Source organism: Balaenoptera musculus, chromosome 4 (genome assembly GCF_009873245.2).
Source record: "Balaenoptera musculus isolate JJ_BM4_2016_0621 chromosome 4, mBalMus1.pri.v3, whole genome shotgun sequence".
NCBI lineage: Eukaryota > Metazoa > Chordata > Mammalia > Artiodactyla > Balaenopteridae > Balaenoptera > Balaenoptera musculus.
Genome location: NC_045788.1, coordinates 62,926,463 through 62,943,670, shown reverse-complemented (window position 1 = coordinate 62,943,670; position 17,208 = coordinate 62,926,463). Strand labels below are relative to the sequence as shown.

At 42.5% G+C, this 17,208-nt stretch overlaps 1 protein-coding gene across 1 annotated transcript in view; it reads left to right on the top strand.

The window, feature by feature from the left end:
- The window catches only part of LIPH (lipase H), a 46,117-nt gene extending 31,234 nt beyond the window's left edge, over positions 1–14,883 (top strand). Inside the window, exons 9-10 of the mRNA XM_036851119.1 lie at positions 12,649–12,822; positions 14,697–14,883. Coding sequence (XP_036707014.1) covers positions 12,649–12,822; positions 14,697–14,784 — 262 coding nt within the window. The 3' untranslated portion in view covers positions 14,785–14,883. The remainder of the gene's footprint in view (positions 1–12,648; positions 12,823–14,696) is intronic.
- The last annotated feature ends 2,325 nt before the right edge of the window (positions 14,884–17,208 follow it).

The window sequence follows — 17,208 nt, the reverse complement described above, 5'->3', positions numbered from 1 at the left end:
TTTTTAATCTGTTACTTTTATAATCAGGAAAAAGGGAAAAAAACCCAAACCCTTTAGTGTAAGCAAAGGAATTTGAGGCTCCTTTCATTAAATGACTTAGGAGATGTTTCCTGGGTCCTATTATCTACTAGACACTCGGGTTGTCTCTAGGCCTCATCCATAGAGTACCACGTAGATTGTCATCTGAAACTGGCAATCGCCTTATGGGCTCACTGTGTAGATAAATAGGGAAGGTGTGGGTGTGGGGTTTGGAAGTGACTTTTTTGGCTGCACCGCACGGCTTGTGGGATCTTAGTTCCCTGATCAGGGATTGAACCTGGGCCCTCAGCAGTGAAAGCGCAGAGTCCTAACCACTGGACCGCCAGGGAATTCCCTGGAAGTGACTTTTTAAAATGCATCCTTGGATCATAATAATAACAGCCTTTGTTTATTGAACCAAGCACATTACAGACATTGGTTAATGTAATTCTCACTAAAATCCTGTGAAGTGGTATTACCATCCCTATTTTTTTTTTAATTTATTTATTTTATTTATTTTTATTTGTGGCTGTGTTGTGTCTTTGTTGCGGTGCGTGGGCTTCTCATTGCGGTGGCTTCTCTTGTTGTGGAGCACGGGCTGTAGGCGCGTTGGCTCAGTAGTTGTGGCTCGCGGGCTTCAGTAGTTGTGGCTCTCAGGCACTAGAGCACAGGCTCAGTAGTTGTGGTGCCCGGGCTTAGTTGCTCTGCAGCATGTGGGATCTTCCCGGACCAAGGCTCGAACCCGTGTCCCCTGCATTGGCAGGCGAATTCTTATCCACTGCGCCAGCAGGGAAGCCCCTATCATTCGTATTTTATAAATGAGGAAACTGAGGCTCACAGAGGGCAAGCGGTTTGGCCAATATCACACTCCCTTCAGCGCCGATGTCCCCAAACCCATAGTGGAGCAGCATTTTCAGGGAGGGAACCACTAAGGGGCCACATCTTGAGAAACCAGCCTCAGGTAGTTTATAGGCATCAATGAGGAAGGTGGGCAGAGACCTCATCTGGAGAGTCTAAGAAACAGCAGGGGAGATTGTGCAGTTATATGAGGAGCACTCACTCAGCAAAATTTGGGTATTTGTGCCAATAATTGGTTACCTATTTGCTTTACCTATGTCTTAGAAATTTGAATTTCATATAGTGAATTTCTCCCAAGTAGGAATTCCTAAAGTTGGAGGCTTGTTTCTTGATTAAGATAGAGACCTTAACATCTTTATTTTAGTCATGTTTAGTCATTCCCATTTTAGTCATGTTTGTGAAAAAGTCATCACCGATCAGAGAATATATGGGAGAAAAGGAAATAGTTGTTCTATTTCGTGGTAAGATTATGGATACTTTTCTCTTTTCTGCCAGGTAAACTTTAACATTTTAGTATTTAGTATTTTTATGATTTAAGAAAATAGAAATAATAATATTAGAATATGTACCCTGAGCTTATTCAGTCTTACCAGTCTATAGGTTACAAATGAAGTCACATTCAAGGATATTACCTGCCTGTTGACTCTCCCTGTATATGTGTTTTAGATATATATATATTTTTTAACCTTAAAAAAATTGAGATATAATTCACATACCATAAAATTCACCTTTTTAAAGTTTATAACTCAGGGGTTTTTAGTATATTTACAAAATGTGAAACCATCAATACTATCTAATTTCAGAACATTTTCGTCATCTCAAAAAGAAATCCCATACTTATTAGTAGTAATTCCCCATTCCTCCCTCCTGTCCAGCCCCTGCCAACCACTAATTTGCTTTCTGTCTCTATAGATGTAGACCTATAGACCTATTCTGGGCATGTCATATAAATGGAATCATACAATATGTGGTCTTTTGTGTCTGGCTTTCTTTAAAATTTTTATTTATTTATTTATTTTTGGCTGTGTTGGGTCTTCGTTGCTGCACGTGGGCTTTCTCTAGTTGCAGCGAGCAGGGGCTACTCTTCATTGAGGTGTGCGGGCTTCTCATTGTCGTGGCTTCTCTTGTTGCGGAGCACGGGCTCTAGGCACGTGGGCTTCAGTAGTTGTGGCATGTGGGCTCAGTAGTTGTGGCTCACAGGCTCTAGAGCGCAGGCTCAGTAGTTGTGGCACACGGGCTTAGTTGCTCTGTGGCATGTGGGATCTTCCTGGACCAGGGATCAAACCTGTGTTCCCTGCATTGGCAGGTGGATTCTTAACCACTGCACCACCAGGGAAGCCCTTGTGTCTGGCTTTTTTTTTGATTTGCATGTTTTCAAGATTCATCCATGTGTAGCATTCATCAGTACTTCGTTCCTTTTTATGGCTGAATAATATTGGGTTTTTTCCATTTTTTGGCTATTATGAATAATGCTACTATGAACATATATGTACACGTTTTTGTGTGGACATATGCTTTCATTTCTCTTGGGTATATACCTAGGAGTGGAATTTCTGGATCATAGAGGACTTTGTGTTTAACCTTTTTAAGGAACTCCCTGCCAAGCTGTTTTCCAAAAGGACTGCACCATTTTACATTCCCTCCAGCGATGTATGAGAGTTCTAGTTTCTTCACATCCTTGCCAACACTGTTATTGTCAGTCTTTAAAAGTTTTTTTTTTTCTTTTTAATCATGATAAAGAAGCATATGATAAAAAACCCCATAAAATTTACCATCTTAATAATGTTTAAGTGTAAGTTCATTAGTAAGTATATTCACATTGTTGTGGAACAGCTCTCCAGAACTTTTTCATCTTGCAAAATCTGAAACTCTATATCTATTAAATAACAATTCCCATTTCCCCCACCCCCTATCCCCTAGCAACCACTATTCTACTGTTTTTATGAATTTGACTACTTTAGATACATCGTATGAGTAGAATCATACAGTATTTGTCTTTTTGTGATTGGCTTATTTCACCTAGCATATTGTCCTCAAGTTTTGTCCATGTTATAGCATGTGACAGGATTTCTTTCCTTTTTAAGACTGAATAATATTCCATTGTATGTATATATCACATTTTGATTATCCATTCATACATGTCTGTCTTTTGTTACAGTCATTCTTGTGGGCATTACATGATATCTCACTGTGGTTTTGATTTGTAATTTCCTAATGATTAATGATGCTGAGTATCTTTCATGTGCTTGTAGACCACTTGTAGAGCTTTTTGGAGAAATGTCTATTCAGATCCCTTAGCCATTTCTTTTCCTTTTAAACAGACTTTATTTTTTAGAACAGTTTTAAGTTCACAGCAAAATTGAGCAGAAAGTACACAACTTTCCCACATACTCCCTGCCCCACATAGGCACAGCCTCCCTCAGTACCAAAATCTGGCACCAGAGTAGTACGTTAGTTACAACTGAAGAATCTACATTGATATGTCATTATTACCCTAAGTCCATAGTTTACATTAGGGTTCACTGTTGGTGTTGTGCATTATCTGGGTTTTGTCAAATGTATAATGACATATGTCTACCATTATAGGATCACAGAGTAGTTTCACTGCCCTGAAAATCTGTGCTCCCTCCCTATTCAAATCTATTCATCCCTCCCTCCCCCCAACCCCTGGCAACCACTGATTTTTTTTTTTTACTGTTTTCATAGTTTTGCCTTTTCCAGAATGTCATGTAATTGGAATCATACAGTATGTAACCTTTTCAGATTGGCTTCTTTCACTTAGTAATATAAGCATTTAGAGTTCCTCCTTTTCTTTTCTTTTTTTTTTTAATGGCTTGACAGCTCATTTTCTTTTAGCACTAAATAATATTCCATTGTCTGATGTATCACAGTTTATTTATCCATTCATCTACAAAAGACATCTTGGTTGCTTCCAAGTCTTGGCAGTTTTGAATAAAGCTGTTATAGACATCTGGGTGCAGGTTTTTGTGTGCCTTACCCATTTTTTTTTTTTTTCTATTTTCTTTTATTTTTTAATTTATTTATTTATTTATTTATGGCTGTGTTGGGTCTTCGCTTCTGTGCGAGGGCTTTCTCTAGTTGCGGCAAGCGGGGACCACTCTTCATTGCGGTGCGCGGGCCTCTCACCATCGCGGCCTCTCTTGTTGCGGAGCACAGGCTTCAGACACGCAGGATCAGTAATTGTGGCTCACGGGCCCAGTTGCTCCGTGGCATGTGGGATCCTCCCAGACCAGGGCTCGAACCCGTGTCCCCTGCATTGGCAGGCAGATTCTCAACCACTGCACCACCAGGGAAGCCCGCCTTACCCATTTTTAAACTAAGCTAATTAACTTTTTATTGTTGAGTTGCAAGAGTTCTGTGTATATTCTGGATACAAGTCCTTTATAGTTTTACGTCTCACATTTAGGTCTTTGATCCATTTGGAGTTAATTTTTGCATGTGATGTGAGGTAGGGGGCTTCTACTTCATTCCTTTGCCTGTGAACATCCAGTTGTCACAGCATCATTTATTGAAAAAATTCTTCTTTCTCCATGAATTGTCTTGAGACCCTTGTCTAAATCAATTGACCAGGAACGCCCAGGTGGTCCAGTGGTTAGGACTCTGTGCTCTCACTGCCGAGGGCCCAGGTTCAATCCCTGGTCGGGGAACTAAGATCCCACAAACCGTGCAGCATGGTCAAAAAAAAAATTCCATCCACCATAGATGTAAGAGTTTACTTCTGGACTCTCAATCTATTCCATTGATTGATATATCTTATCTTTATGCAAGTACCTCATTGTCTTGTAGCTTAGTGTAGCATTACTGTAGCTTTATAACAAATTTTGAAATCAGGAAGTATAAATCTCCCAACTTTGGTATTTTTCAGAACTCTTTTGCTATTCTGGGTCTCTTGAATTTCCATATAGATTTGAGGATCAGTTTGTCAATTTCTGTGAAAAAACAGAAGAGGCAGCTGGGACTTTGAGAGGGGTTGTCTTGAATCTGCAAATCAATTTGGGGAGTATTGCTGTATTAACAATAGTAAGTCTTCCAATCCATGAACATGGACATGGTATCTTTCATTTATTTAGGTCTTAGTTAACTTCTTTCAGTGATGTTTTATAGTTTTCAGTGTACAAGTCTTGCACTTTTGTTAAATTTAATCCAAGTATTTTACTCTTTTTTATGTTACTGTAAATTGAATTCTTTCCATAATTTCATTTTAGATTATTCATTGATAGTGTACAGAATTACAACTGACTGATCTTGTATCCTGAAACCTTGCTAACTCATTAGAGGACTCAGTAAGATGTTCTATGTACAAGATCAGGTCATCTGCAAATAGAGATAGTTTTACTACTTTCTTTCCAATCTGAATGTCTTCCCCCCGCCCCCCTTTTCTTGTCTAACTGACCTGGCTAGAACTTTTTTCTAAGCTGAATAGAAGCGGCAAGAGACATGTTTGTCTTGTTCCTCATCTTTGGGGGAAAACATTCAGTCTTTTTTTTTTTTTTTAATATCTTTTATTTTATTATTTATTTATTTTGGCTGTTTTGGGTTTTCGTTGCTGTGGGCGGGCTTTCTCTAGTTGCGACGAGCTGGGGCTACTCTTCGTTGCGGTGTGCGGGTTTCTCATTGCAGTGGCTTCTCTAGTTGCAGAGCACGGGTGCTAGGCGCGCGGGCTTCAATAGTTGTGGCACGCAGGCTCAGTAGTTGTGGCTTGCGGGCTCTAGAGCGCACAGGCTTAGTTGCTCTGCAGCATGTGGGATCTTCCCGGACCAGGGCTCGAACCCGTGTCCCCCGCGTTGGCAGGCAGATTCTTAACCACTGCACCACCAGGGAAGTCCACATTCAGTCTTTTAATATTAAGTACATATTAACTTTTTTTTTTGTAGATGCCTTTTATCAGGTTAGGGAATTTCCCTCAATTCCTAGTTTGTTGAGTATTTTTATATTGAAGGGATATTGGATTCTGTCAAATGCTTTTTCTGCATGTACTGAGATAACCATTTGTTTTTGTCCTTAATTCTATTGATATGGTGTATTATAATAATTGATTTTTGCATGTTAAATCCACTTTGCATTCTGGGATAAATCCCACTTGGTTAAGGTATATAATCATTTTTATATTTTGCTGGATTTGGTTTGCTAGTTTTATTTGAGTTTTTTTGGAATTTATATTCCTAAGACATATTGATCTTTAGTTTTCTTTTTGTGTGTGATGTCTGGTTTTGATATCAGGATAATACTGGTGTCACAGAATGAGTTGAGAAGTGTTTCCTCCTCTTCTATTTCTTTTTTTGGAAGAGTTTGTGAAGAATTTGGTGTTAATTCTTCTTTAAATATTTGGTAGAGGGGCTTCCCTGGTGGCACAGTGGTTAAGAATCCACCTGCCAATGCAAGGGACATGGGTTCGAGCCCTGGCCCCGGAAGATCCCACATGCTGCGGAGCAACTAAGCCCGTGCACCACAACTACTAAGCCTGCACTATAGAGCCCACGAGCTACAACTACTGAAGCCCGAACGCCTAGAACCCGTGCTCTGCCACAAGAGAAGCCACCATAGTGAGAAGCCCGCGCACCTCAGTGAAGAGTAGCCCCCGCTCGTTGCAACTAGAGAAAGACCGCGTGCAGCAACAAAGACCCAATGCAGCCAAAATAAATAAATAAATAAATAAAAATTTAAAAATATATATATTTGGTAGAATTCACCCATGAAGCCATCTTGGTCTGGGCTTTTCTTTGTAGGATTTTCTTTTTTGTTTTTAATTGCTAATTCAATCTCTTTATTATAGGTCTGTTCAGATTTTCTATTTCTTCTTTTTAAAATTTATTTATTTTATTTATTTTATTTTTGGCTGCATTGTGTCTTCATTGCTGCGCCGGGCTTTCTCTAGTTGTGGTGAGCGGGGGCTACTCTTCGTTGTGGTGCACGGGCTTCTCATTGCGGTGGCTTCTCTTGTTGCGGAGCATGGGCTCTAGGTGCGTGGGCTTCAGTAGTTGTGGCTTGCAGGCTCTAGAGCGCAGGCTCAGTAGTTGTGGTGCATGGGCTTCGCTACTCTGCAGCATGTGGGATCTTCTCGGACCAGGGCTTGAACCCATGTCCCCTGCATTGGCAGGCGGATTCTTAACCACTGCTCCATCAGGGAAGTCCCTGTCGTGTCTCTTTTAAAAATCCCTTTCTTGAGAGATTTTGTTCCTGTAGTTTTTATTGGTTGTTATTCAGACAGGTGAACACAAGCCTTCAGTTTGAGAGGTCCCCTCAAGCACCAGAATGGACTTTTCCTCCTCATGACAATTTTCAATTTGAAACAGCAAAACACTCTTGGGCTGCAGCATCAGGGTGATATTCTGGCTCTTCTTGAGGACATTATGGGAAGTCAGGCTGTTCTGGCCACATATCCCCCTTCCCTAGAACAGGAGTACTCAGGGGTGGACTTCCTTTTGTTCTCTTTCCTTTTATGGGCCATTATTTTTGGGGTTGGTGCCTTAATCTTTTCCCACACCCCTAGGCAGTTTGAAATTCCACAGTGAAACCTGAGAGTGACAGTCACCGGCAAGTGCTTGCCAGGTTGCTTGAGTGTGGTAGTTCACGCATCACATTTTTTACATGTAAGCACATATTTGTATGCTCTTTGAGAGTTCTGAGAAGTCTTTGGTAGGTCTTAATCATTCCAATCTTTTGCATTTTTCCATTTCTTTTTGCCGTTAGCAATCTGGGTCCCATCAGGGTCTGGTGCAGCAGGGAGGCGGCTGACTGCTCCCTGCCTGCAGAGCAGGGGTGCCCCGGGCACGCGCCTCCGCTGGGAAGGTCGCTTTGGTGGTCCCATGTCCCAGCACTCAGTCCTGCGGGCCTCCTCACTCGCACCCAGCCCGGGCAGGAGGTGCCCCTTCCCTGCAGCTGCTGCGCAGGCGCTGTGTGGACCCGGCAGCTGCACCGCCCCACCAGCCAGGATCCGTCCTCCCGCCCGCAGCTGGCGGCCACAAAGCCTGCAACCCGCAGCTTCCCTCCACCCCCCTTACACATGGCTTTATTATTATTATAATTATTTCACTATGTGCGGGAATTCTTTGAGGATCTGAGGAGTAGATTTCTCCAGAAAGATTTTGCGTTTGCCTGTCAAGTTCCTGGAGATACCATCAATCTGAGACCACTTTAATTTTTAAACTTGAGGTTTCTCAGACCACAAGTAGTTTGAATTTAGCTGCTGACCCATGTGAAGGGCACTCAGCCCCCTAGCTCCTCACAGGGCCAAGATTCGAGGTGGGGAATTTTCTGTCACCTGAGGTGGTAGAAGGTTGTTTACTTCAAATTCATGTTTAGTTCACTCTTCCCCCAGAGTTCTATTCAACTCCCGACCTTCAGGGGTCCACAGACTTTGTTTCATGTCCTACTGCACTGCAAGGCCATGAAAACTGAAGCTCAAGGTTACAAAGTTTCAAAAAGACCAACAAAAGGTGATTTCAGGATTCCTATCTATTTGGATTTCTGCTTTCACGTATTTTGAGGGTTTCTCAGTATTCTTTCCTTTCTTCTTAGTTCAGTGCAATTTAAAAGGTTTTCAGTTTTGTTTTTTGTTGTTTGTAATTGTATCCACTATTATGAATGCTTTCAGGGTATTCAGTGCACCATACTGCCAGAACTCATAGTTCACTGGCTCTCACTCTATTTATTCTTGTATGAACCCAACGCTTGGTTAGTGCCTCCCCATGTATTTCCAGACATCCTTCTAGGAGGAAGAGGGCATCTCACCTCTACTCATGGACAACCTTGATCAGCTCCCGATCTCCTTTTTCTTCTCCCGCCTTCCTAGTACCCCCATTGGGTTCTGCCATCTGCAGGTGGCATCACCTTCTCCTGGAGTCCCTGCCCTTTCCTGATTCCATAGCTGCCCTTGGAGAAGTGGGAAGGGATCCCTTTTTCCTCTTGCTACATTCTGATCAAGAGAGGACCAGGGGCTTCCCTGGTGGCGCAGTGGTTGAGAATCTGCCTGCCAATGCAGGGGACACGGGTTCGAGCCCTGGTCTGGGAAGATCCCACATGCCGCGGAGTGATCGGGCCCGTGAGCCACAACTACTGAGCCTGCGCGTCTGGAGCCTGTGCTCCGCAACAAGAGAGGCCGCGATAGTGAGAGGCCCGCGCACCACGATGAAGAGTGGCCCCCGCTTGCCGCAACTAGAGAAAGCCCTCGCACAGAAACGAAGACCCAACACAGCCATAAATAAGTAAATAAATAAATAAATAAAAAATCTAAAACGCACCTCATTAAAAAAAAAAAAAAAAAAAGAGAGAGAGGACCAGAGTGGTGCTGCTTATAACCCTCTTTGCTTAAACCACTCCTTTCCTATTAGTTTTTTTTTTCTCTCTCTTTATTGTGGAAAATTAAAGTTTACAGAAAAGTTGCAATAGTACTAAGAGCCTTTTCTTTTTCTGAACCATTCTACAGTAATTTCCAACATGCTGCCTCATCAACCCTAAGTATTTTAATGTGTATTTTCTACAAACAAGGATATTCTCCTACATAACTACAATTGACCATCAAAATAAGAGAAATAATATCGATACATTACTACCGTCTGATCCTGAGACCCCATTCTAGTTTTACTAATTGTCCTGATAATGTCCTTTGTAGCAAAGGGATTCATTTCAGGATCACTGGCTGCATTTGGTTTTCCTGCTTCTTTAGTCTTCACTTTGGAACAGTCCTTCCGCCTTTCCTCGCCTCTTTTGACTTTGACACTTTTGAAGATGACAGGTCAATTATTTTTAGCATGTCTTCAGTTTGGGTTTGCCTGATGTTTCCTCACGATTAGATTCAGATCAGGCATCTTTGGCAAAGACACCACAAAGGTGACATAATGGTTGTCTCAGTGCATCCTATTAGGAGGCTCACAATTTCGATTGTTCCATTAATGTGGATCAAGTAATTAAAGTGATTTCTGCCAAGTTTCTCCACTTTAAGGTTACTATTTTTCCCTTTGTACTTAACTAGTATTTTGTGGGTAGGTACTTTGAGACCATGTAGATAGTCCATTACTCCTCAAACTTTTACCCACTAGTTTTAATGTTTTGTGGTTGAATTATTACTCTGATGGCTGCCATATGGTGATTTTTCTAATTCAACATTTAGGAAAGGCATTTTTTTCTCATTTATTTATTCATTTATTTGTTTCATGTCCAAATATATCAATACGGACCCCCGGATTTTTATATTTTATCAAGGGGGAATTATAATCAGTTACTATCATTATTTATTTATTTTGATATTCAAATTGTCCCAAATCAGGCCAGTGCCTTTTTTTAATGCATTTTTAATTGTGGTAAAAAAAACATAAGATATACCATTTTAATCATTTTCAAGTGTACAATTCAGTAGCATTAAGTATATTCACATTATTGTGAAACAGATCTCCAGAACTTTAAAGAAAAAAATTATTTATTTATTTGGCTGCGCCAGGTCTTAGTTGCGGCACGCGAGATCTTCTTTGTGGCATGCGGGATCTTTTTTTTAGTTGAGGCATGTGGGATCTAGTTCCCTGACCAGGGATCGAACCCAGGCCCCCTGCATTGGGATGTGGAGTCTTAACCACTGGACCACCAGGGAAGTCCCTCCAGAACTTTTTCATCTTGCAAAACTGAAACTCTATACCCATTAAGTAACAACATCCATTTCTCCCTTCCCCCACTCCCTGGCAACCACCATTCTACTTTCTATTTCTATGAATTTGACTATTTTAGATATGTCATATAAGTGGAATCAAACAATATTTATCTTTTTGTGACTGTTTTATTTCATTTAGCGTAATGTCCTCAAGGCTCATCCATGTTGTAGCATGTGATAGGATTTCCTTTCTTTTTAAGGCTGAATAATATTCCATTGTAGGTACAAATCACATTTTTTTTTTTTTTTAAAGAAATTCACGTTCTTTTATTTATTTATTTATGACTGTGTTGAGTCTTCGTTTCTTTGCGAGGGCTTTCTCTAGTTGCGGCAAGTGGGGACCACTCTTCATCGCGGTGCGCGGGCCTCTCACCATCGCGGCCTCTCTTGTTGCGGAGCACAGGCTCCAGACGCGCAGGCTCAGTAATTGTGGCTCACGGGCCCAGTCGCTCCGCGGCATGCGGGATCTTCCCAGACCAGGGCCCAAACCCGTGTCCCCTGCATTGGCAGGCAGACTCTCAACCACTGTGCCACCAGGGAAGCCCTAAATCACATTTTTTTAATCCATTCATCCATTGATTGACATTTGGGTTGCTTTCACCTCTTGCCTATTGTAATAATGCTGCTATGAACATGGGTGTGCAAATATCTTTTGGAGACCTTGCTTTCAATTCTTTTGAGTATATACTTAGAATTAGAATTGCTGGATCATGTGGTTCTATTCTAAATTTTTTGAGGAGCCTTCATACTGTTTGCCATAGTGGCGGTACCATTTTACATTCCCACCAACAGTGTACAAGGGTTCCAATTTTTCAATATCCTTGTCAACACTTGTTTTCTGTTTTTGTTTTTTTCACAGTAGCCACCCTAATGGGCATGACTCTATATATTTTTTGAACATCTCCATCACTCTTTGAGTGTTTCCTTACTTTTGGCACACATGTTGTTCCAGGATCACTTTGTACATTCCCTGCCCTAGCCCTGGAATCAACCATTTCTCCAGGGAGCCCTAGTTCCATTTTGTGGAGATGGTATTTAGAAACCAAAATCTGGGCAACCTTTTGGATTAGTTTTACTTGTGGCACTTCTGCTCTGCACAGTGAGGCTGGGGTGACAGGCACCTTCTCACCCCCATCCCGACCTCCAAACTAAGGATTCATTCCTAGAGCAATCATTTCTCCACAGCCTATTCTTGCAGCTCCCCAGAGGGACAGTACCCAGGTGAATCTCCCTAGTGGATACACCTTAGGCTCAATTTGGGATTCCAATTGTAGGAAACATCTCCACACACTTGGAAAAAAAAGTATTGGAACCTGGGATGTAGCTGTTTTAAGGTTTCTCTTGAGGGCAGAACTGAAAAAATATATGCTTAAGCACAACTTCTAAATTAGTATCTAGGGACTTCCCCGGTGGTCCAGTGGTTAAGACTCCACGCTCCCAATGCGGGGGGCCCGGGTTCGAACCCTGGTCAGGGAACTAGATCCCACATGCCGCAAATAAGAGCCCGCATGCAGCAACGAAGATCCTGCATGCCGCAAGTAAGACCCAGCACAGCCAAATAAGTAAATAAATATTTAAAAATAACTAAAAAAAGAACTTATAGGGCTGCTTGCATTAAAAAAAAATAAGTTAGTATCTAGTGTGGCTAAAAAATATACCTGTGCATCTAGCAATGCAGTTTAATGGAAAGACCATAACTTTGAACTCAGTCAGAACTGGGTTTTAATCACTGCACTGCTACAGAGAAGCCCTGTGACCTGGGTGAGCTTTAGCTTTGCAAGCATCTGTTTCCTTGTTTGTAAAATGAAGACAATAATACCTTGCAGAATTTTTCAGGGGATTGGAGAAATGCGTCAAGAGATGAGGATGCTGTCTGGCCTATAGTGGGCAGCGCATACCTTTCCAATGTCACAGCATCTCATCAGTCCTGGGGTCGGCAGCTTCACTTATGCAGTCCCTTGGAATCCAACGGACTTTGCCCATGAAAGTCGGCTAGTGCAGGCTATGGGGTCAAATGGCTACTTGCTGATGAGTGATTTGTAGGCTTCAAAACTGTTTTCTTTCATTGGTAATTCATATCCACTTAAAAATATATTATTTCTTCCTTCCAGTGAACCCACAACATTTCAGAAATACCACCAAGTGAGTCTGCTTGCAAGATTCAATCAAGATCTAGATAAAGTGGCAGCCATTTCCTTGGTGTTCTCTACAGGATCTGTAATAGGCCCGAGGTACAAGCTCAGGATTCTCCGAATGAAGTTAAGGTCACTTGCCCATCCAGAGAGGTGAGCTGAGACAGCGTCTGACAAGCCCCTGTTTTCCAAAGATGTTATTGTTTCCTGTCCAATCCGCTCGGTCTTATGTTTTAACAGGACTTCATCAATCACAATGAAAGAAGTGAGGGGTTTTCCAAAACTAGACTTGATAAAAATAAGTTGCCCAGTAATCCAAGAAAAATTTACTGGTATGCACTTAAAGACAAACCGTCCAATAATCCAAAAAAACAATGTTGTTATATGCTTAGAGTTACACGATTCCTCCCTAATCACTCTACCCACGCTGCTTGCAAGCTGATAATTTGTTGTAGAAAAGAAACCCTCATATAATTTGGCAAACTGATAAAACACAGCCTAGCATTAAAAAAGGTACAGAAAATTTGGAATATTTTATTCCATTGATACAGGATACAACTACTATATCAATGTTAAATTTGATAACTGCCCTGAGAATGTGCTTGTTCTTAGGAAATACACACTGAAGTATTAAGGGGTAAACAACCTATTCTCAATTGGTTTCAGAAAAAATAAACTGCACGTGTGTGTGTGTGTGTGTGTGTGTGTGTGTGTGTGTGTGTAGAAAGATAGAGAGGCAGAGACAAAGAGGGGGAGAAAGAACAAAGCTGTGATGGTATGTGTGTTTTGTGGGTAATGCCACTCCTACATATATTCCTAGTGTTCAATCTGTGGACAGAGACAGGAAGTGATGTGAGCAGTTACTACTTTATGTTTATAAATTCCTTTTTCCTGAAGGTTTAGGATACCTCAAAACAATAATACAAGTTTTTTTTTTTCCTAAGAGGATAGTCATTACATCTTTTTTCTTTTTCTTTTTAATTGATTTATTTAATTAATTTATTTTTGGCTGCGTTGGGTCTTCGTTGCTGCACGCGGGCTTTCTCTAGTTGCGGCGAGCGGGGGCTACTCTTTGTCACAGTGCACAGGCTCCTCATTGCGGTGGCTTCTCTTGTTGAGGAGCACGGGCCCTAGGCACACAGGCTTCAGTTGTTGAAGCAGGTGGACTCAGTAGTTGTGGCTGTGGGCTCTAGAGCACAGGCTCAGTAGTTGTGGCACACGGGCTTAGTTGCTCCGCAGCATGTGGGATCTTCCTGGACCAGGGCTCAAATCCGTGTCCCCTGCATTGGCAGGTGGATTCTTTTTTTTTTTAAATGTTTCTTTAATTAATTTATTTATTTATATTTATTTTTGGCTGTGTTGGGTCTTCGTTTCTGTGCAAGGGCTTTCTCCAGTTGTGGAGAGCGGGGGCCACTCTTCATCGCGGTGCACGGGCCTCTCGCCGTCGCGGCCTCTCCCGTTGTGGAGCACAGGCTCCAGACGCGCAGGCTCAGTAGTTGTGGCTCACGGGCCTAGTTGCTCCGCGGCATGTGGGATCTTCCCAGACCAGGGCTCGAACCCGTGTCCCCTGCATTGGCAGGCAGATTCTTAACCACTGCGCCACCTGGGAAGCCCAGTCATTACATCTTAAAACTGGGACTTTTTAATACTTCTTTCCCTGATTATCAAAGGAATACATATTCATTTTATAAAATCTGGAAAGTACAGAAAGTGTTAGGAGGAAGAAGAAGAATACCACAGATAATGTCATTATTCAGAGGCAACCACTGTTAAAATTTTTGGTTATTTCTTTCTAATCTTCTTTCTATTTGTTTTTAAACCTAGGTGAAGTTATATGGTAAATCAAATTTTACACCCTGATTTTTTTGCAGTTGTTGATGTGGCTTTGCTTATTTACCACAAGCATTTCCCTAGAACATTAAAAATAATTGCTAAATAATTTTATATCTGAAAGAGATGATATAATTTACTAGAATGGGGTAATTTTATTATTGTACTGACAAGGATATTTCATCTTATTTTCACAGGCCCCAGTTGTGTCGGTATGATCTTGTACTGATGGAAAATGTTGAAACAGTCTTCCAACCTATTCTTTGCCCAGAGTTGCAAATGTAACTGTTGTCAGGACACCCGGGTACCAGTTAACATAAAGAATGCTACAACTACAGGATTTTTAAAGCTTCACCTCGCCTTCTCCTCAAGGCATAAAAAGTACGGAATAACCAGGGTTTTTTTTGTTTTGTTTTTTTACAGTCATGTCCTGTGGATGTCATATTGCAAAATGTCAAGTGACCCTGGATTATGAAACAGTCCTGGGAAGGGAGCCCCTAAATAGGGCAAGTCAGAAATAGCCAGGCTCCTGACAGCCCAGCGTCTTGTTAGGCTGTGTCCTGGGGCCTCATTTGTTCCGAACTGTCGATTCTGCTGCCTGTCACTCGGGCATTTCTGCCAATCACAGTGGCCAGCCAAGCATCTTAAAGGGAAGGACTGGCTGGAGACCTCACTTTGGACTCGACCCCATGTTCCCTGTGCCAGATCCCTCCAGGCTCTGCACAGAGAGGGGATGGCTTCCTGCCTTGTTTAAAGTGGGGCTGGTGCAGGAGGAGGTGGGGACAGACCAACAGCCAAGAAGGCAGCTGCTGGGACTAGTGGATGAGGGAAGAAGAGCAGATGAAGCAGTGGGGCAGCCTCGCTCACAGGGACAAGGGATAGAGTGAGAGGCAGGAGAGAAAAAGCAGAGCTTGTTTTTCACTTAAGGTGAAGAAGCATCACTTTACATGCAACCCTCATTTTAAGCAATACTTAAGAAATGTTTTGTTTTTCTTTATTACCAATGTAATCTGTAATTATTGAGGGAAATTTCAAAAGTGCACAGATGCAAAATGAAAATATGCTATCCATAATCCCACCTGTTAGAGGTTAATTAATGTTAACCTTTTGGAGAGATGCTAAATAACTTGTTTTGCCAACATGTGAATTCAAAGCACTAACCGGTCTGCTCTTGGAGCACCTGAAGCTCCCAGTTTGAGGAATTCTCAGGCTTCCGTAGGAAGAGGTGTGATCCATGAATCTGAAATGACAACAGCAGCCAAGTCAAGAGGCCCTCCCAAGGGCCAAGGTCGGAGAGGTCAGAACCACTTGAGGTCAGATGCCCAGGGTGGAGACAGAGCCAAAGGGGTGGACACCACCCATCCCGCAGCTGTGGCCACTGCAGGAAGGTTCCTGGGATTCCTGAGAGTCATAGGTCCACTAATCTCCTCCCCATCCAAGTGACTGCTCTTCTACTGCTTTCTGTGTGGAGGGCCGTATTTTAAAGAAACAGACTCTCTGTTTCATGAATGATGGAACTCTGTAAATATAATCCAGTGTGGCACACTTTATTTATACCTATATAGCAAGTCCAGAGTCTATTCCACTTAAGTGCGGGATGCCTGCAGTGAATGTCTGAACTCTGAAAGGAGAAAGGCTCAGCGACGCTCCTGCCCACTTGGACATCTTTTCAGCCTTCCTCCTTCCCACGTTTCCTCAGCAGTGGTGGATACAGAGATCCCGGTGCTGATAGGTCCTGATTTCGTTTTTAGAGTTTTATTGGTCCTGTATTTTGATTAGCACAGTCACTTCTTTGGGCTCTTTGCCTTCCTTGGTAAGCAGGGGATCAAAACAACATCAAGAAAATGCCAGGAATAGCATTTCTATCAATGTAGAAGCTCCTCAGGCCAGTGGGTGTCTCTGAGCTTCTTCTCCTGCCATCTCCTAGCACGGCGCCTGGCTCACTGGGGAGTGGGTGGGTGGGTGAACAAACAGATAAATGAAGGAGTAAAGGAAGGAAGTTTGCTGCCTGGACTGGAGGTGAATTCAATGCGTTTCATGTAACAGTGATCAGGTGAAATGAAGGCAGTTACAGGTGTGGCCACTCTCTTCTCACAATCTTTCTCCCAAGGGCCCTGGAACTTTCCTCTCTGTCTCTTGTTACCCCTGCCTCTCTTCCCTTCCTTTTGTCAGTGTATTTGTCTGAATACCCAACCCAAGATGCAATGAAACTGCAGCCTACCCTGTTCCCTCCTGTCTTCACCAGTATCTCCCACTCCATGTTTGGACCTTAGCTGGATGGTCACTTCCTCAGGGGAGTCTTCCTGGCCCTCATTTCTCCACAGAGCCCACCGGACCTGTCCTTCCATAGCACTGTTCACTGTTTAAGCTGCGTTTTTTTTACATTTATGTGTATGATTATTTGATTACTGTCTGTCTGTCTTCTCCACTAGGCTGCTCTGCCAGGCAGAGGCCGTGTGCCTAGTGTGGGGCCTACTATGCAGTCTGTGCTCAGGAAATATTGATTAAATGAACACTCCCCATTATCTTGTGAGCCTTATGGAACCATGTTCGGTTGTGAGGAAAGACCAGGCCTCCACCCCCAGCCACAGCCCATTTCCCTAGAGGCACCCACCCTTCGCTGCCTTAGACCTCTCTCCCAGGCACCTTTGTTACTTTTGTCTCTGTTACCTCTGGAGGCCCACTGCCCACTTCCCAGGCTCCCTGGGA